Raw genomic sequence first — 20,461 nt, forward strand, 5'->3', positions numbered from 1 at the left:
CGCTTTAAAGGAATGATTTCCTCTAATGTTTGAAAAAATGAAACATGTTTTATGGTACATAGTGAGACATCACTTTTGCATACATTTATTAAGTATCTGGTAAAAAAAACAGATCCAACATTTACATTTTATTTGAAAACACAGCTGCATACTGATCTTAAAATAAGGCTGAGGATCTTTGTGGGGGAAACCCTGCTTGAACTATGCTTTTAACCTGGATGTTAGTATAAATAAGGATAAAAATGCAGCCAGGTATAACTGACCAAAGTTGGGGAGCTCTGTGAAGCCTTCCTGTGTTATGTCTCTGATCCAGGCTTGAAGCTCCAGGTCCTCCTGCACGTCATGGTCTGACTGGTAGTACAGGTTTACAATGCCTGAGACAAAGCTGAAGGAAAATATATGATTAATTGTTAGAGGCCTTATCAGTGTCCTCAAGCAGAATTCATTCCCTCAAATCAACAGCATTAAGTGAACATACATGCAGGATTTTTACACTTACAAAGAAATCCAGAAGCGCATATTATCCAGACCAAGACACCTTGTAATGATCTCTCTATTGACAGAGATGCCCCTAGACATGTTTCATAAGTGTGGCCAGATGGAGCCACGAACAATCTTGGTGTGGCACACCAAAACTAAAAGCTTCACTGATATACTTTGGTTTCTTATTTCACATTTTGTATTAGTAATTATCCGATGTGTACAGACTAATATTGGTACAGTTAACATTTTGAGTTTCACAACAATCCTGTTTTAATGTGTCATGTATCTGTACATTTTAGGCGATTCATTGCTCTTCAAATAGGCTGGTTGTCCTTTTTCTTTAAAAAGACAAATGTACAGCTTTAACTGGAATACATTGATGGTAAGAAAAAGAAAATTTACTTGGAACAAGCCTTCTCAAGTTTAGGGGAGACTTGTGGGTACCCATAGAACCCATGTTCATTCAAATATCTTGATGTGAGAGTTTAGGGGACATCTTTGAAAATGGCCATGCCAGTTGTTTCCTCGCAAAACATTGTCTAAATTTGGAGCATTATTCACAAGATACCATTATTGTAACTCTAGCTTTTAAACTGAGAGTGCCACAGCTTCTTAAAGACAGTAACTTTGGCCTCCAAATATTTTCAGCAGTAACTGTATCAGGTTGGCCATGACCTCCCCTGAACCCCTACTGCTCAGTGTGTTTACTGATCTCTCTGATAGAAATGCAGAATCAAGATCTGCTGAAAGGTTATATCAGTTAATCAACACAAATAGGTAGCAGCATGTGTACTGACAGGGACTAAGAAACAAGATCACATTTCTCCTGTTTTAGCTTCTCTGCACTGGCTCCCTGTAAAGTCCATAAAATCCTTCTCCTAACTTACAAAGCTCTAAATGGTCAGGCTCTGTCATATCTTAGAGAGAGAGCATAGTGCCATATTATCCCACCAGAACACTGCACTCTGAGAACGCAGGGTTACTCTTGGTCCCTAAAGTCTCCAAAAGTAGATCAGGAGCCAGAGCCTTCAGCTATCAAGCACCTCTTCTGTGGAAGAGACTAAGACTTTACTCTTTGACAAAGCTTATAGTTAGGGCTGGCTCAGGCTTGTCTTGGACCAGCCCCTAGTTAGGCTGACATAGGCTTAGTCTGCCGGGGGACCTCCTATAATACACCGGGCACCTTCTCTCCTTCTCTCTCTCTCTCTCTCTCTCTCTCTCTCTCTCCTTTGCTAACAATCATGTCCTGTTACTGCAGCTCGCTAATTCGGCTCTACTGCATGTCACTAAATCGGCTTCTTCTCCGGAGCCTTTGTGCTCCACTGTCTGGCAGGTTACCTCATATCAAGGTTGTGCCTGGATCGTGTGACGTGGTTGTGCTGCTGCCGTGGTCATGCCTGATGCCCCTTACCGCTGCTGTTATTATTGTCATACTTCTACTGCTATTATACACATACATATACTATCAGATATTAATATATACTTACAACATATTGTACCACAATAGCCGTAATTATTATTATATTATTACTTAAATTAATGTTGTTGTACGCTATTGTCAATACTGTTCTGTACGACATCTATTGCACGTCTGTCCGTCCTGGAAGAGGGATCCCTCCTCAGTCGCTCTTCCTGAGGTTTCTACCATTTTTTCCCTGTTAAAGGTTTTTAGGGAGTTTTTCCTTATCCGCTGTGAGGGTCCAAGGGACAGAGGGATGTCGTATGCTGTAAAGCCCTGTGAGGCAAATTGTGATTTGTGATATTGGGCTTTATAAATAAAACTGATTGATTGATTGATTGATTGATTGATTGATTGATTGATTGATTGATTGATTGATTGAGAACTTCAAATTGTTGCATACAGCAGTTTGAAGCTCTGCATGTATTTCTTTACGAGTCTGTGTCATTATTTCCACTCAGCAACTGCAATATATACAATTTCATAAAGAAAGCTAACAACAACCCTGTATAAAGCTAAGCAGAATGATTAGGCCTTCAGCAAACTCTTACTAGTAAATGATATTTTATTATTGGACTTGCTGCCACTTTTCACATGGTATTCTCAACTGTATCCTGAAGGAGGTTAACTAAGGAAAATTTTCTTAATAATATCTTTATGCATGTAGACTACAAAATTATGTTGGTTCTGATTTTCATGTGAAAAAAGCCAAATTATGTCCAGGATAATGTTTACCATTCTCCTCTCTATCTGTTGAAATGTTGGAAAATACACTCAAGTAAATCTTGAATTGTGTCATCATTCACAATTCTATAATAAACCATATACTGTATAGTCATTATGGAATGATTACCAAGTGTAGTGTCCTGCCAGCTGCTAATGTGAGCACAGAGTGTGTTATGCACCTGAATATAGCCTCCCACAACATCAGACTGTGTTCTCTGTAGAAATATTTTGGAAGCCGGGAAACTCCTCTGTCATCGAAGTCATGGTGGGGATTGAGGGAGCGATAGGTCAGCACCTTGTACTCCCTCTGAGCCAGAATCAACAGGCCATCACCACCTGTAGACACAACCTACACACAAACAGGACCATCACCACTTGTAGACACAACCTACACACACAGGACCATCACCACTTGTAGACACAACCTACACAAAAACAGGACAATGGCTACGACCACCATCATCATCAACTGTTTAACACAGTAAGCGTGTTTGTCTTTCACCGATTAATAATGTGGCTGTGATGAAGTGGAGGTCCTAGTGACATTAACAGTCTCTTGCTAAATACATCAAATAAGTTCAAACATTTAAAAAAGTGCCAATGAAATGTGCTGTTCCAGAGTGACACACCCTTTTGAAGATGCCATCAGGTGAGATGAGCTGAGTACGCCCCCTACAGTTTATCTCCAGAGTGTAGCGCAGGTGAGGAGCCAGGAGCTGCAGCAGGAAGACAGAAAACTGCTCAGGGTACACACTGATAAATATTATTAATAAAGGTCTAGAAAAGTATTGAGTAGGGGTAAATTCAGTGTCATGAGATAACAATAGAGTTAACACAAACACTTTTTCATTCCCTATCATTTCTGGGTTCCTCTGCTTTGCCATTTTTTGATTGTTGCTAAGCTAACATCAATGAAACTCAACACTTCCTGCACATGTTTCAAATTAAAAGCTTGCCAGTAAAGGGATGGATAACGTCCTTTGTGTCAGTGGACATCTTTTAATGTGAAATATCTTTGTGGGAAGTGTTTAGTTTCACTGAAAGTAACTTAAAGGTCCAGTTGTAGGATTTAGGGGCATCTATTGACATAAATGGAATATAATATTCATAACTACATAGTTTATAACCACCTAAAAGTGAGAATCATTGCATTTTTGTTACCTTAGAATGAGCCATTTATATCTACATACAGTGCAGGTCAGCTTCCACATGTTGTAAATACAGTAGCCTAGAAGGGACAAATCAAACACTGTCGCGTCTGCCTCCATAGTGCTCCTCCATGCTTGGTACCATACACTGTATAATAAAGATGGATGAAATGACAACTCCCCAAAAGTGAAACCAACACATCTTAATCGGCCCCCGGTAGCTGGCTGCAGTATAGGTCATAAACCCCACCCCCTCTATGATAGTGAATGGGATATGGGCCAAACTAAAACATGGACTTGCATGGTAAATGGACTACATTTATTGTGTCTTTCTAGTCTTTCACTCAGAGCCTTCCACTCAGAGCACTTTGACACAGCATGCCATATTCACACATTTACACACACATTCATTCACTGGCGGAAATTTGAGATTAAGTACCTTGACTCAATACCTCGACTTGTGGGATGGAGGAGCCAGGAATTGAACCGCCAATCTTCCGATTAGTTGACAAAAACTTTCAATGAAAATTAAGTGCACATCAAGTAAATTCTTCACAAAGCTGGTTTCTGTCATTTTAGGTATAGTTCTTATCACGCTGCTGTATGTTCAAGTATTTATTTTTCTAATAAGTTTGGTTATAATTAGTTGCTGTAAAAACAGGGTTTGATGTTATGATTGACAGCTGTGTATGCCAATCAATTGCTCACCATCAATGGCACTGCTCATTATTGCTCGGACAGCAGGAAAGTGGTACCACGGAAATGACTGCTGTGCAGACTCTGGCTCCAAATGATGTCACCGACGCAAGATGGCTGTGGCAATATCTGGGATATTTTGGCTTCATTAATGTACAGTGAGAGGAAGTGAAGATGCAGTATCCATCTTTACTTAGTCATTGCTTGGCACACGGAACAGGTTTCAGTTGGTTGCAATCTGCAACCTAGCTGTTAGATGCAACTTAATCCTACACACTGGACCTTTAACAGCAACCAAGAAAATGACAAAATGGAACAATATTTGTGCTAAATAGAGAAAGTGTTTCTAGTAGAGTAGTTGGTATGTAGAGTATGAGTCATATGTACATGTCTCTGTTGTTGCACTGAGAGAATTAGTGCCATGGAAATGTATGAATTTATTAAAACATCAGATGAATGGGGAAAAAATGTTGGAACAGGGGAATTAGAAGTCAGCTTGCACTTGCATCAAGTAAAGGTCTGGTTCTTACACTCACTTGACCCCCCCCCCCCCCAAAAGGGAAAAAAGTGTTCTGTTTTTATATCTGGTTACTTAAGAAAAATGAGAATTCACAAGATTATTCTCTTAAATTCTGAAAAACATGAATTTAAGATATTATATCTTTAATTCAGAAAAAACAGAATTTGAGATCATTATCTCGTTACTTCAGAAAAATTAGCATTCACAAGATTTTTTTTTAATTCATAAAAATGTGAATTTGAGAGATTATTATCTTGTTAATTCAGAAAAGCAAGAATTCACAATTTTATTCTCTTTAATTAAAAAACAAGAATTTCAGAGATTATTATTTCTTTAATTTACAAAAATTAGAATTATAGAGATTATCATCTCTTAAATTCAGAAAAACAAGAATTTTTGAGATAATTATCTTGTTAATTAAAAAAAAGAATTTTTGAGATAATTATCTTGTTAATTAAAAAAAAACAAGAATTTTTGAGATAATTATCTTGTTAATTAAAAAAAACAAGAATTCATGATATTGTTCTCTTTGATTTAAAAAAAAACGCAAAGTTTTGAGAAATGGTCTGCTTACTTCAGAAAAACAAGAATTCACAAGATTATTCTCTTTAATTCAGAAAAGCATGAATTTGAGATAACTAACTCGTTAATTCAGAAAAATGAGAATTTTGAAGACAAGTATCTCATTAATTCAGAAAAACAGAGACAGATTGTTTTTAATGAAAACATTAGGCTTCATTCCATGGGTTGTCTCTGCATTAAAGGGCGCTTTCACATCTGCCCTGTTTTGTTCGGTTCAATTGAATTCAAGTTTATTTGCCCCTAAAGTGCGGTTTGTTTGTACAGGTGTGAACACAGCAATTGCTGGGCATTCAGGTGGGCACCAAAACAACCAGACTGAGACCTTCTTGAAGAGGTGGTCTTGGTCAGGTTACAAACAAACTCTGGTGCGGTTTGTCTATGGTGAGAACATGCTCCGACCTCGATCTGAACGAACTGCAGTCATATTACACATTGTTTGGGTTAAACATGAGCATGTTACAGTCCCAGAGGATTATTAATGTGCGCCTCCTCCTGTACTGCCTTAATATGCACATTTGACGCATCTACTGCATCAAAACATTGTTTTCTAGTTGGAGCCGCGCCTCATTCTCAAACCGTATGGTTTGCCTAAAATGAACAACGCAAGCAATATAGTACACGATGACCAGCGCTAAAATCAACCTGTGTAGTTGTCCCTCCATTGTTTACTTCCTGGGTTTTTCCTGCATGGAATTTCTGACCAATCAAGAGCAACTTTACTGCTCAAGCATTTTATCTGGTCCGCTTGTAAATGCTGCCATGAGAACACGAACACTTTGTAACTTTGTAACAAAGCAAGCGAACTCTAGGTCTAAAGGCACCCTAAGTTAAGCAAGTAAATTAAGGCCCCAGTCACTATGTGAAAACTGGTATGTTAGTTTTACAATGACACATAAAGTAAATTAACAATTACTCTAGGCCTACTTTGTGGCCAGAATTGTAACAGATATGGATTAAATCTTCTAACAGAAAACTACAGATGTGAATAACATGACTGACCTTATATATAGGGTGCACAGCAGGCAGCTGTCTCAGAGTAGCCACACAAAACACCTCTACCACTAGGTGAGTCCTGAGCAGGTGAGACAGCAGCTGGAACACCTGGAACTCAGAGTGACGCACCCACATCTTAGCCAACAGCCAGGCCAGGGGTGGGTCTTTGGGGAGGAATATGGGAGTGTCCTTGTCTGGATTCTGCTCGAGCTGAGGACAAGGAGAGGAAAGTGTTACAAACAGTTCTGTCCCACTGTAGGAAAGGGAACCTAAACTTTACATATCGAGGTCTGGGAGGTCCCAGCTTCGTTTCCATGGTAGTGTAGTACCTGCAACATTTGAAACAGTTTATAAAGTGGCCACTATGCAGCCTTTCTGTGGTGTTCATTCACTATTACCAGCATCCATTTAGTAGTGTCAGATGTTTATATTCAGTGTTGTCAAGTTTATGTACAGTATTTGCAGGTTTTCATTACGTTATCCCAGATTTTTAGGTTTCTTTGTTTTTCAGGTTTCATTCAGTATTCTTGCATTCCTGTTAAATATTGTCAGGTTTTTACAAAAATTGTCTCAAATTTACATTTAGTAGTCTTTGATTTCTATAAGATTTTCACATTTACTTTTCAGTATTCTAAGATTTTGTGTGAGTTTTTCACAGATTTACTTTCAGTATTCTAAGATTTTGTATAGGATTTTCATGGGTTTACATTTTTCTTTAAGTGGGTTTGCTTGTTTCAGTTTTGATTTTATCTGTAATAATGGGTAAATACATTTAAAGAAGAAAGTTATTACAACACAAACACACAACACTTTGTGAAGGCTACTGACTCACAGTCATGTCTCAAACGTATGCACCAATGCCTCCTCATGTTTGTTATGCTGACAAAACTGACAGTCTAAAACTAAAGACATATCTTATTTTATTTTTATATTACTAAGTGCAGAGTATTGCTTTTTTTTAATTTACTTTTTAATTTGTTTTAGTTAGTTTAGTTAACTAATATGTTTATTCACACCTAGTTTTATTTTTTATTATTTTATTTAACTATAATCTTGCTTCATTTACTACATACTGTATCAGGCTTCATGGGATGTGTGCAAATGACATTGCAACAGTTTTGTTTTTGTTTTGTTTTTAAACCAAATATTAATATTCATGAAAAAAAAAAAATATTAAAAATTAAAAATATTTACGATATCATTTCAGATTTCATTTTTTTCCTGTCATGCCATGTTGCAAAATTGTTGCTGTCTGCAGGCAGAGGGCAACATCGCACTCCCTGCATTTCCATGGTGTGTCGTTTCACTGGCCTTGGCTTTGGCAATGCTCACACCTCCTGTGACCTTGAGTGACTCGCACATTGGGGCCTGGTGCATCGACATTAGAGATAGGCACTGGACGATGACCTGCAGGTGCCCGGGCAGGAGCTGTGTGGACAGGCTTGCCACAGAGCTCAGCAGTCAGCTCCTCCATGAAAGCTCTGTACGTCATGGATTTTTTGTTTTCCTGTGAAGGATGAAGCTGTTGGTGATGGCGATGTCCAGAAAATGATAAAACAGGCTTCTGTACCAACACTTGGTTTTATGTTGTGCAGAGTCACTCCCCTGTCACTGGTGTGGGACAGGGGATTGATACCTTTGTCCAGGAGCCATCTTGTTGTTTTACCTTCCTCTGCACACTTATACCAGAGTGTGCTATGTGAATTGTGGAGCAGACTGATACTTTCCCTCCATCCATTTCACATTGACAGTGGGGCTGTTCCGGATCCATCTTATGCAGCCTCTTTGTGATTTCTTTGTGAGAGTGTTCGTATCTGTCCGAGGGCAGCACTTGCAATTGTCTCTATATGTCCCACAGGCAGCAAATCTGCGCTCATGCACAGCCCTGAAGAGCTTGGGGCCAGAATAAAAACTGTCCATATAAATGTGGTAACCTGTGCCGAGGCAACCTGGTTTTGCTTTCATATTACGGGTCATCCCAGATTTAGCCTTGGAGGTGACCATTCTCTCATCCACAGTCAGGATTCTGTGGAGCTGATAAAATGACTTGAACACAGTCTTGATGGTGTCCACGCGCCTACACGTCGCTGCGACACAGACCTGCTGTCTATTTTTGTAAGCTGAAAACCATTTCCCTCAATGGAAACAAAGCTTTTATTTACTTTTATTTCACAGATATACATTCCTGGGGGCTTGGTTGTTCCTAAACACACATTACTTCCGCCTTTTCCGATTACAACAGAAGCCTGTGGGAATGTCATAACTCTCCCTTTCAAGGACTCAGAAGTGCAAAGTCTACATATTCTGTCATTTCAGCCATATTTCTGCACTGTACATTATCGCAAAGATATTTAGAAACATCAAGTAAATATCAAGTAAACAGGTACTACAAGTTGATTATAGGTACTACAGGTTGAACTGAATATAATATGCATCTGTGCATGCATATCAGTGTCATGTTGAGTTTGATCAGTATTTCAGTACAGGTCTATGGGTACCATGGGTGTGAATGATTTACCTGTATAGCAATAGGAATGAGTCCGTCATCTGGGTGTTGGTACAGGAGACAGAGTGGAGCAGCGATGTGCTGAATTTTCCCCCTGATTGTATTGGCGGGAATCCCATCCATGACAGCATAGTCCAACAGGTAGATATTCCCTGCCTGGACATGATAATGTGGACATAGAGAGCAGAGGGTTTGAGGCATAACTGACACAGTTCTGCACTGCAGTTGCTTTATTCCTGGTGTCACATTAAAGCCTGTGAAGACTATAGAGACAGATATTGAGCGTTTGTCCACCTTGATTTCTTTGTTCAGGTTGGTCCTGGGAGCCATGGAGCTCTGCACCATGTTAGGTGTGACAGGAAAGTTCTCTGGCAGCTTCTTGCACCTCTGAATCATTCTTGGGTTAGAGCCATTCATACACTGGTAGCCAAAAAACCAGTCCTCCTTCCAGTGGTCCATACAGTACTCTGAGTCAAACACACACACGCAATCCATGAGAAATTAACCCCAGGGGTCGCTGTAAGATAAAAGTGTACGGTACTTGCTCATCAAGTACAATAAGGCTGTGTCAACAAAGATAACCATTGAGCCATTCCACCTCCTGTGAAGCTTTGATGCGGCGTCTATGTTTATGACTCATATGATAGATTTCAAGAGAGTGGTGACAGATACCCTCTTTCGGAAAACACATTGTGCAATGGAAGCTTTTGGCAGAAGCTAGTTTAGCTAACTGCTAGCCTGATCGGTTTGTCTGAAAGTCTAAAACATCTTGGAGTGTCAAAATGTGTGAACCATTATTGTAGTAACATAAAAAAGCTCCACCAGATAGCAGGAGCTACATTTGAAGTACTGCATGTAAACTGTCCAAGTCACTGAATCCTCTACAACAAGTTCCTGGAAATATTTCACAATAAAAGCCTTTTTAGAAAATGAAGGGGCTCTCTCAACCAAAATCATAAGAGGCTTTAACTTTTAAACACATACAGGAAGTGTTGAGTTTGAAATGATGGCACGATGCATTAAATTCAACAGGGCAAATGGGAGCAATTTAAAAACAAAAATAGAAAAATGCAGAGGTAATAAGAAATAAAGGCCTGTGTCTGGAACTAAAGGCCTGTTTCTAATGTAGACTGTTTCAAATGAAGCTGGTACCCTCTGCATTTGTGGTAAGTAAAAGTCCCACCACTGTTTGTGAATTGTATTCCTTTTAATCCTCTATTATGAAGAAACAACATTATCTGCTGGCTTAATGCTAATGGCAGTACTCACTGGGTTGCTAAAGGGCCTCTGCTGTTAATATTTCCCTTTTTATTCTGTTGTGATAACATCCATTAAGGAAATATCAAAAAGGCTAGGGGGTTATTGCCATACAGTTGTCACTTGCAGCGGATCGCTCTGTGTTTCTATTGGTCAAAGTGATGGCTGTGACAGGAGAAGTTGTGGAAGACAAAAAGAAAATCAAACATGCTAGACTTTCTATCGGGACGTCATGAGGCGTCCCAGACATAGTGTTAGTTATTGTCTTCTTTGACCCACTACACAGGATAAAAAATTGGAATATTGCATACGAAACTCATTGTCGTTTCCAATCGAGTAGACATCATATGACACCGCATCAGGCTATGCTCAGGCTGATATCGTAAAGTCTGAACCTGGCATTAGGCTGTCATCATCAGCTCATGTCAGCAATGATGAGGTTCAGCCATGGTTCCGCCCCCAAGCTGTGATTGGACAGTTGATTGTTTTTCATGGGGCATGGACAACACATCTCCATCTTAAAAAAGAAAACATTCCCTTTCACCTCTTCATGAAAACTACTGGTGACACACTGCATGTATTATTATCAGGTCCATGTTATCCTCTGCTGGACAATTCTGGTTTACATTACACCTCTTCATTTGTTTTCAGGGTTGTAATTTAATCTTAATGTGGCGTAGAAAATTCACTCACAATGAAAAACAGTTGATTCCATGATGGAAGGAGCTGTATTTGACATTTAGAACATAGCAGCAAACCACTATTTGCTTTTTTAAGATACAGAGAAGTAATGGCATCCTAAGCAGAGAATGAAGTCATGCTACCTCTATGTGTGTTGTTATCTAAGCTTGTCTGTTTGTGTTTGTGGTAAATGGTCCTGCCACGCATTAATGTTGGTGCATGTGAGTCCCCGTGGGTGTGTCTCACGGGCTAGCTAATTGTCCCTGCTCTGCTACGGTGATCACTGCTAATTTTGGGACAGCGGTGGAGCAGAAGCATAGTGCCCACCCTTTAGTTTCCAGCAAGGTTAACAGTGTTAGCTTTGTCAGCACTGTTATCATTGTTAGCTCTGTTTATGGAGTTAACACTGTTTGCAGCTAGCCGCTGGCTCAGCCACCTCCATGTTGAGAACCATATTTATTTAGGCACTCTAAATCTTTCATATAATTAATGTGTACATACTGTATAAGGCCTATATGTTAGTGTATATCAAACACATCTATTAGAAATGTAGTGTGCAACAGGAAACTGCCCAGTCTTTAGTTTATAGTCATTTTCAGGATTTGGGAGGAGTCTGTAGTGCGCATTTACCCACCAGCTATGGGGCTTCGAAGCCTCCAAAAGATCCGTTTGAAATCATCCAGGTCACTCCAGGATTTCCCAAACCTGATGGCCATCTTCTTCAGAGACAACTCCAGCAAGCTGATGAGAAGAAAGGGAGCATTTATACTTATGTTCATCAAGTTGTTGGGAAACGTATCTGATTAGACAATACATTAAACTCAACTCTCATTAGGGACCAAAAAATCTTTGTGAGGACCAATTACAGTTTGTGAGGACATTGTAATTGGTTCTCATTACTAGATTTGAAGGTTCAGACTTGGTTTCAAGGTCAAACTTAGAGTTAAGTTTAGGTTCGAATGTATTATGTCAGTTCAGATCCTCACAAGTATAGAAAGACAAACACGTGTATGCACCACCCACGCATATTGTAGGGAATGTTCAAAGTCGCTCCTCTTTTCATTGTCAAAGCGGACATCTTGGGGTAAATCTGCTTCTGTTTTTGCGTCGATACATCTGGGGATCCCTGGAGCCCACGTTACCCATCTGAAAGACAAAAATGCACGATATGATTCAAGTATTAGCACATAAAAATCTATATCTGTATCTTTGTGCTGTCATGTGTGTCGGACCTGTAAGTTGTCTTTCTCTCCTGCAGCTCTGTCTTCCTGTGTGCCAGCAGCTGAGGTGAGGAGTCGTCCCTCACTGTCTTCGCTATAGATGCAGAAAGAGGGGAGAGACAGAAACATCCACCTTTAGAAACAGTTAAGACCTACAGGGGCTCCTGCACACTGCCCCACAGAGAGGAGGATGTTGATCTGAATCTAGATTATGACATCCTATCCACAGGCCTTTGCATTTGCATCTGGTATTAATAAGCGTTACCTCTATTCTGCCCGCATGGTGATTGTATCTCAATATGCAAATGTTAGGTGGGGTTAGCCAACTTGCCAACAACAATGGCACTTTCCAAGTTCCAGGGAAGCAATGCCACTGACAGGTGTCACACAATAAAGATAAAGGGAGATGTGCTTTTGTGTATATGTATCTTGTTGCTGTAAAGAATATTTGATTTAGCATGTTTTGTTTTTTTAGTGTGATTTTGTTCATTTTGTTGTGGTGCATTTATTGCATGTTTGAATTGTATTTAGGGGACATTGCTGTTGAGTGTTTCAAATGTATTTTTGGTGCTTTAAGCATCACAAGTTGAGTGCCATCTAGTTCCATTATATTGGAGAGAAGGCAGATATCTCTACGGCCAATATCTCCAACAATCAGCAACTCACACCAAAACTATCTAGACTGATAAACAGCACTACAGGAAAAAGGAAAAATGAAGTGGCAAGCAAAAGTTTAAGCACTCTGGTCAAATTTTTGTTTACTGTGAAAAGTTAAGTAAGTAGAAGATAAAATTGATCTGCAAAAGGCATGAAGTTAAAGATGAAACATGCTTTTCAATCAATCAATCAATCAATCAATCAATCAATCAACATTTTCAACATTTTAAGCAAATTTAGTGTATTCGATTTGTTTTGTATAATCTTAGAGCTAACAAAAGGAAAGGAGCACCATGCTAAAGTTTGGGCACCCCAAGACATTTGAGCTCTCTTTTGCCTGGGTCTCAGACCATAATTAGCTTGTTAGGGCTATGGCTTGTTCACAGTCATCATTAGGAAAGGCCAGATGATGCAAATTTCAGAGCTTTAAAATACTCTGACTCCTAAAACCTTGTCCCAAGAATCAGCAGCCATGGACTCCTGTAAACAGCTGCCTAGCACTCAAAATTAAAATAACTGATGCCCACAAAGCAGGAAAGGGCCATAAGAAGATAGCAAAGTATTTTCAGGTAGCTGTTTCCTCAGTTTGTGATGTAATTAAGAAATGGCAGTCAACAGAAACTGTGGGAGTCAAGTTGAGATCTGGATGACCAAGAAAACTTCCAAGAGAGCTGCTGGTAGGATTGTTAGAAAGGCAAATCAAAACCCTGTCTGACTGCAAAAGACCTGCAGGAATATTTATCAGACTCTGGAGTGGTGGTGCACTGTTCTACTGTGCAGCAACACCTGTACATATATGACCTTTATGGAAAAGTCATCAGAAGAAAACCTTTCTGGTGTCCTCACAACAAAAATCAGCATCAGAAGTCTGCAAAGGAACATCTAAACAAGCCTGATGGTTTTTGGAAACAAGTTCTGTGGTCTGATGAAGTTAAAATAGAACATTTTGGACGCAATGAGCAAAATGATGTTTGGAGAAAAATAAGTGCAGAATTTCATTAAAAGAACACCTGTCCAACGCTAAACACAGGGGTGGATCGATCATGCTTTGGGTTTTGTGTTGCAGCCAGTGGCACGGGGAACATTTCACAGGTAGAGGGAAGAATGGATTCAGTTAAATTCCAGCAAATTCTGGAGGCAAACATCACACCTCGAAATCCACAATGGATGACCTCAAGAGGAGCAAGCTGAAGGTTTTGCCATGGCCTTCACAGTCCCCCGACCTAAAACATCATTGAATATCTGTGGATAGACCTCAACAGAGCAGTGCATTCAAGAAGACCCAAGAATCTCACAGAGTTAAAAGCCTTTTGCAGGAAGAATGAGTGAAAATCCCCCAAACAAGAAATGAAATACTCTTATACAAAAAGCATTTAGAAGCTGTGATACTTGCCAAAGGGGTCACTACCAAGTACTGAACATGCAGGGTGCCCAAACTTGCTTCAGGTCCTTTTCATTTTTATTTTGAAACTATAAAAGATTGAAATTAAAAAGTAATCTTGCTTAAAATATTGAAGAAAGTATAAGTTCATCTTCTACTTACTTACTATTTAGAATAAAAAAAACTTTGATCAGGGGTGCCCAAACTTTTGCATGCTACTGTATGTGTTTTTGATTTGGGGGTAAACTGTCCCTTTAACCATAGCTTATTAGCCAATGGTAATTTTTCCAAACACATTACAAAACTTTGTCCTGCCCTTGTTCCAAAATTAGGATCAGTCACAATTTGATGCTACAATGGATACTCTGCCTGCACTACTCCACCCACCTCAGGCTGCTTCAAAGCAGGTTAGGTTGGACAAAAGATAATAAAACCGATGGCGCACACATTAGGATTTGCATTACACTGTGGCAGCACAAAAATAAAACCCAGTTTTTGATTCTCAGCCATCAAGACAAATTTGACCCTGCATCCCATTGGTGCAGTTTAAGAGCTGCTGCTCTCTACCACTGACCAGCTGCAGTGGATCAGTTTGGTTAGCAGACAACCTCAACAATACCTTTAAAGCTAGCCATAAAGAGTTGATTCTAAATGTCTTAAATCTTTCTTACCTGTTCCCTCTCTTATCTCTACCTTGATGTCTCCTATAAACCAGCGGTAACAAGGGAAAGTCAGCACTGTGCCTCCACCTGGAGGTTCCACTGTGACATAGCGACAGAACCAGTTATCTTCCAACCAGTATCTCTGTTTTTCCAGTCTGACCAGTTGAATGGGGCCTAAATGTGAAGAGCTGGTCACCTTGTACTGATCCACCTGATGGAGATGAAGGAATGGTGAAGGAGAAAGTGGAAAAAAGTCAAATCATACCAGCTTAAACAAACATAAGTACACTTATCCTCACTGTTCCACACACACTTACTGCTCCGCGACAGAAGTCTAGTCCAGGATTGTCCAGCAGGGTGCGTTCACTCTCCCCCTTCTCCCCCACCAGGGTCACAAAGATGTAGTTGTTGGTGCCTGAATACTCCGATGTACCAGTTGCTACTGTCACAGTGTAGACTTCCATCTAAACATGAACACACACAGCCTGCTGATAACCAAGAGTTCAACTGACAACATGTTGGTACTACAGATGGATTGATGCTGTTGATGGGTAACATTTTGTTGCACATGTCTCACAAAAGGTTTCCAGCTCAGTGTCAACAGTTTGTGTTCGTCCTGTTTCAATGTGACACTGCCCCCATGCACATAACCAGCTTCATAAGGAAACCGTTTTCTCACCCTTTGACCTCAACCCATGGGTGGATTTTATGTCAATGAGCCTGTGGGCACTGATATGCAAAAAGCCCTACCACCTCTCCTACACAGAAACAAGAAACACAGGTTTGTGGTGGTTTTGCCTCCTTTTTGTTGTCATTTTGTGTCTCTTTGAGGTTCTTTTGTGTAGTTTTTTGGTTGTTTTATATCTGTTTGTAGTCAATTTGTGTCTCTTTGTGGTTGTTATTCCCCTTTTTGTTGTTATTGTGTGTCTCTTTGTAGTCATTGTGTCTTTTTGAGGTCCTTTTGTGTAGTTTTTTGGTTGTTTTGTCTGTCTTTGTTGTCAGTATGTGTCTCTTTTTAGTTGTCTGCCCCTTTTGTTTTTATTTTGTGTCTATTTGAAGGCAACTTGTCTCTTTGAGGTCCTTTTGTGTAGTTTTTTGTTTGTTTTGTTGTTGTTTTGTGTCTCTTTGTGGTCAAGCTTTGTCTCTTTGTGGTTGTTTTGGACCTTTTTGTTCTTATTTTGTGTCTCTTTGTAGTTCCTTTTCATATTTTTGTGGTTATTTTGAGTGTCTTCCTGGCCAGCATTTGATCATTTGAGTGACATTTTGCATGTCAAGAGGGCCCCTGACACTTTGGGCCCCTGGGCCTGTGCCTTATAGGTTCAATAATGCATCCATGCCTCAAAACCTTGGGGATGAACTGGAACATCCACTGTGAGACTTTATTACCCCGTGTTGAACATTCTGGTGAGTGGCCTTACCTAGACTTCCCTCCATGACCTTGCAAAGCCTGTTATCAGCTGACTCTGATAACTCTGGGGCTTACCAAGATCAACATGTCAGCAGAGCAGCATTAGCACTCAATAGGATGATCATGTTGATATGTCTGAGAAAGCCCAAATACTTCTACAGGGGAAATTTTGACTTTAGATGATACTCGTCTTAAACACCCCACATAAATGTATGTTTTTTACAGTTGAAGCGACTGCATATAGGTATTACACTGGCCATCATGTCATAGGAGTCAATAGGAGTCTTCATCAAAATAAATAAACTGTAGCTGTCACATACTGTGTGCTGATGTGAGTCGACTTCCTGGACATATTTGAATGTCATTTCTGTGGTAAACAAATGTGTAAACCACACTGACGCAAATGACCTGATAAAACAACAGATCAGAGCTCTGATGTGACAAGCCACATTTTGCAGGATGTGACTAAGACTTGCTGTTGGAATCATGAGATGTCCATGTGTTTATGTTACTGCAGCACAGTAGCTTCTTCTCCAAGCGCTGACCTCATGAGTAAAAAAAATTACTGATGTGAATATAATAGTAGTGTTGACAAACCACGTAAACACATTGTAAATTTGCAACGGCTGCAACCATGTAAACGCATGCATCCATGCGTTGTCCCTTTTTGCCAACTAGAATGAAAAGTCAGTCAGCAGTCTTTTGGCTTATGAATAAACTTTCCACAACACCTTGGGTAAGTCTGTGAATCCATTTGGGAGTTATACTCTTTGGCCAGTTGGCAGAATCACATGTAAACCTTCACACATACACACACTTGACCCCTTAGCCAAATTTCCTTAGGAAAAAAACTGTGGCCACCAAAGGGTGGAGACATTTTTGGGGAATGACAGACCAACAGAATGAGCTATAGAGCTGCTGATCACAGCTAATAAACTAAGTGCATGGATTCATTAATCAAACTGATTAAGTGAAAAAGGGGGGGAAAAAAACTGGAGGACTGTTTAGTCAAGGTGTGTTGTCTGTCAGGGAACCCAAAGACTGAGACTTTGAGTGTTAAAATGCTGGGTTAAAAAAATTCTGGGTTAGGACTCATACATATATATATATATAGAGAGAGAGAGAGAGAGAGAGAGAAATATATATATATATATATATATACATATATATATATATATATATATATTCATATTCATATTCATATGTATATATATATATATATATATACACATATATATGCATTATTGAAGGCCACATTGGCTTTGTCACATGACTGACACGACACTGCTTGGCCCCGTGAATGAAACATTTACATTTAAAAAGCATTTAGCAGTGAATCTGGAGGTCTGAGCTAGCGAAGCCTCTGATGCAATTGCTAGCAGCCAGCCTCATCAAGCCACACCAGGCGTTCAGACACAAACTGAGTAAGTCTACCTGTGACCGACTAACTTGCAAAATGGATTGCAATGGACTGCAGACCAGTTTCGGTGGTAGAGGACAGCGGGACAATTGTGTCCAAAATCCAGCAGCTTTACTACACACTACATCACTACAATTAATTTGAATTGAATTTTTAAAAATACTTTTACAGCAAAAATTGATGTATGCAATTAAGTTAGATCAATGGATAATAGAGCATGTGATTAATGAGATAACTTTTTAATGGCTTAACAGCACTACATATACATATATGAACAATGTGGTGCTAGTGGATGTGGAAAGGTCTGCAAACTTGGATCAAAACAAGCTTTTGGCAAAGTGATAGCATGCCATAGTGTGTTATATGAATCGAACGTTAATTCAATAAGGGAGCAGGCTGATCTAAACCTACAAGTGAACCCTCTTTCAGTGTTTTCCCTGCCTCCTGCACTTTTGAGTACACAAGAAAGTTAGTTTTAGTTCAGTGGAATATGTGTCACATTTTTGCATGAAACGTGATGCATTGCATTGGGCAGTTGTCAAAGTAGTATACATACATTGAGGACCAATTTTTTTTTGTTGTGAAATTTTTTAGGGAACATAACATAGCATAAATTTCACATTCAGAATTCAGACACTTAAAAAAAATGGCAGACAGTCTCTGTAAAGCACTATAAAGTGAAAACAGGGAGTGCGTTCAAGAAAGAGCCTCAGAGAGAGGGCACACAGACAGGCTTTCATTGTACATAGACTAATAAAGATATTGAAAATCAGCATAATTTACAAATTAAATGAGATATATCTACAATATATGTAAATATATATTTGTGAATTTGAAGTAGTAACTTCGGTTGCTCCTGTGTTGAGCCAATACCATGGGTTTACCACATACAGTGATGAAACCTGTGTGTTTCCATAGCAGTGTCGGCAAAAGTAGTACACACAAGAGTCTATAAGCATATTTAAAAGTATGGAAATGCTTAGAATTGAATACTGAAATAATATCTCACCATCATTACAATATTCGTTCTGAAAGCCCACATCATGATGTGGGCTTTCAGACAAACTGTTGATGCAGCATGAGCATTCAAGTAAATAATCACAGTCAACTATACATGATAGTATTAAACCTCCATGGGTTGTCAGAAGCCTAAAAAAACCCAGCATAAATACACTTACCTCAGTCCACAATGGTGTTCACAGCTGTATCAGTCCCCTCCTCTTATTTTCCTCTTGATTCTTTTAGGCTCTGTTTGTATTCTGGCACTTCCCTCTTTTTGCCTTTACCCTCTCTATCCTATTTCTTCTCTTTGTCTCTAGTAAAATTCCTCACAGATCTGTAAGTTCAACAGTTTTCTGGTAAGCATGTGTCTCTCTGTGTCTCTGGCCAGTGAGAAATTTCTCAGCAGCAGTTTCTTCAACACACTCACTCACTCACTCTTACCTCACCGCTCTGCTGACTCTCTGCTCTCACACTCCACTCCCCTCAGTCAGGAAGTTGGGTTCATATGTGGGCTGCACAGATGAGGCTGTCAGATAGCACTCACATTACAGAGCAGCATACCAGCAAAAGCTGTAAAAACTTCACATTCAACAACTTAAAGGGATACTTAACCTGCAAAGTTACCAATTGTACGATTACTTGCAGCATATTACATTTAACTTGTGAAAAAAAATACAAAATTTCCTCGCATGTCTCCACGGTGAACGAAGAATCCAAAAAAAGCAAACATACTTTTTAAATTGTCAAACAGTCTCATGCACAGCCGAGAAGCATGCCTGGGCATGCATCTGAGCACTGCACATGCTCAGGCGCATACAACTCAGGTACTTGTGTGTGTGTGTGTGTGTGTGTGTGTGTGTGTGTGTGTGTGGGGGGGGGGGGTTATATCTTATGTTTTCACAGAAAAACAACTGGATAAATGAGACTTGGATTATGCTGCATGAGTTGTGTGAGAGTATTTAAAAGAAAGTTTTGATATAGTTTTGCTGTTGTTAAACATGGACCCAGTTTAATTTAATTCATTAAGAATGTTCACCTTTTTTGGATCCACTGTTCACCATGGAGGCATGCAAGAGGACTAAATCTAAAATTAATACTACTTAAACAATCTCATTCTGCATAAAAAGTGCCACAAATAAAATAAGAAAAATGAAGGAAGTTTTACGGAAAACAAAGTGCAGGGCTTAGATTTGGAAGAGGGAAGCAGTGCAAGCCTTTTGCAGACTGGTAACACTAATGACGCAAAGAGCATCGAAAGTCCCTCCATTTCAAACATTATAAAGGCCATACGATCCTTCAAGCAAGACTTTCAAACTGAAATGGACAGTGTATTATCAACAATTAAAAACGTTCAAACTGACATTAACGAATGCAGTGGGTGTATCGCCGAGGCTGAATAACGCATATCTACCACCAAAGACGATATCAACACACTGCAAGGTGTTATTACAAGATTGGGAAAAAAAGGTAAAACTTCTCGCCACCAAAGTGCATGACCTGGAGTGTAGAAGGCGGTGCAACAATGTGCGTATACTTGGCATACCAGAGAAAGAAGGTTTTGACCCCTGCTATTTCATGGTTGGTTTCAGGTGACAGCTGTTTCCCTTGCAACTTTAGCAGCTTCCTCTGGCAACTAACTGTGAGAATTGGATTGCACCAG

At 39.6% G+C, this 20,461-nt stretch overlaps 1 protein-coding gene across 1 annotated transcript in view; it reads right to left on the bottom strand.

Annotated features, from left to right (window-relative positions):
- Nucleotides 1-19,325, bottom strand: part of alox12 (arachidonate 12-lipoxygenase) — a 23,465-nt gene extending 4,140 nt beyond the window's left edge. Inside the window, exons 1-12 of the mRNA XM_050066802.1 lie at nucleotides 18,978-19,325; nucleotides 15,289-15,435; nucleotides 14,981-15,182; nucleotides 12,284-12,365; nucleotides 12,075-12,197; nucleotides 11,686-11,792; nucleotides 9,408-9,580; nucleotides 9,126-9,269; nucleotides 6,614-6,817; nucleotides 3,298-3,384; nucleotides 2,848-3,017; nucleotides 264-385 (exon numbers count right to left, since the gene is read on the bottom strand). Of these exons, the coding sequence (XP_049922759.1) occupies nucleotides 264-385; nucleotides 2,848-3,017; nucleotides 3,298-3,384; nucleotides 6,614-6,817; nucleotides 9,126-9,269; nucleotides 9,408-9,580; nucleotides 11,686-11,792; nucleotides 12,075-12,197; nucleotides 12,284-12,365; nucleotides 14,981-15,182; nucleotides 15,289-15,435 (1,561 nt within the window). The 5' untranslated portion in view covers nucleotides 18,978-19,325. The remainder of the gene's footprint in view (nucleotides 1-263; nucleotides 386-2,847; nucleotides 3,018-3,297; nucleotides 3,385-6,613; nucleotides 6,818-9,125; nucleotides 9,270-9,407; nucleotides 9,581-11,685; nucleotides 11,793-12,074; nucleotides 12,198-12,283; nucleotides 12,366-14,980; nucleotides 15,183-15,288; nucleotides 15,436-18,977) is intronic.
- Between the last annotated feature and the right edge of the window lie 1,136 nt (nucleotides 19,326-20,461).

The sequence above is a fragment of the Epinephelus moara genome, chromosome 17, assembly GCF_006386435.1.
Source record: "Epinephelus moara isolate mb chromosome 17, YSFRI_EMoa_1.0, whole genome shotgun sequence".
Lineage (NCBI taxonomy): Eukaryota > Metazoa > Chordata > Actinopteri > Perciformes > Serranidae > Epinephelus > Epinephelus moara.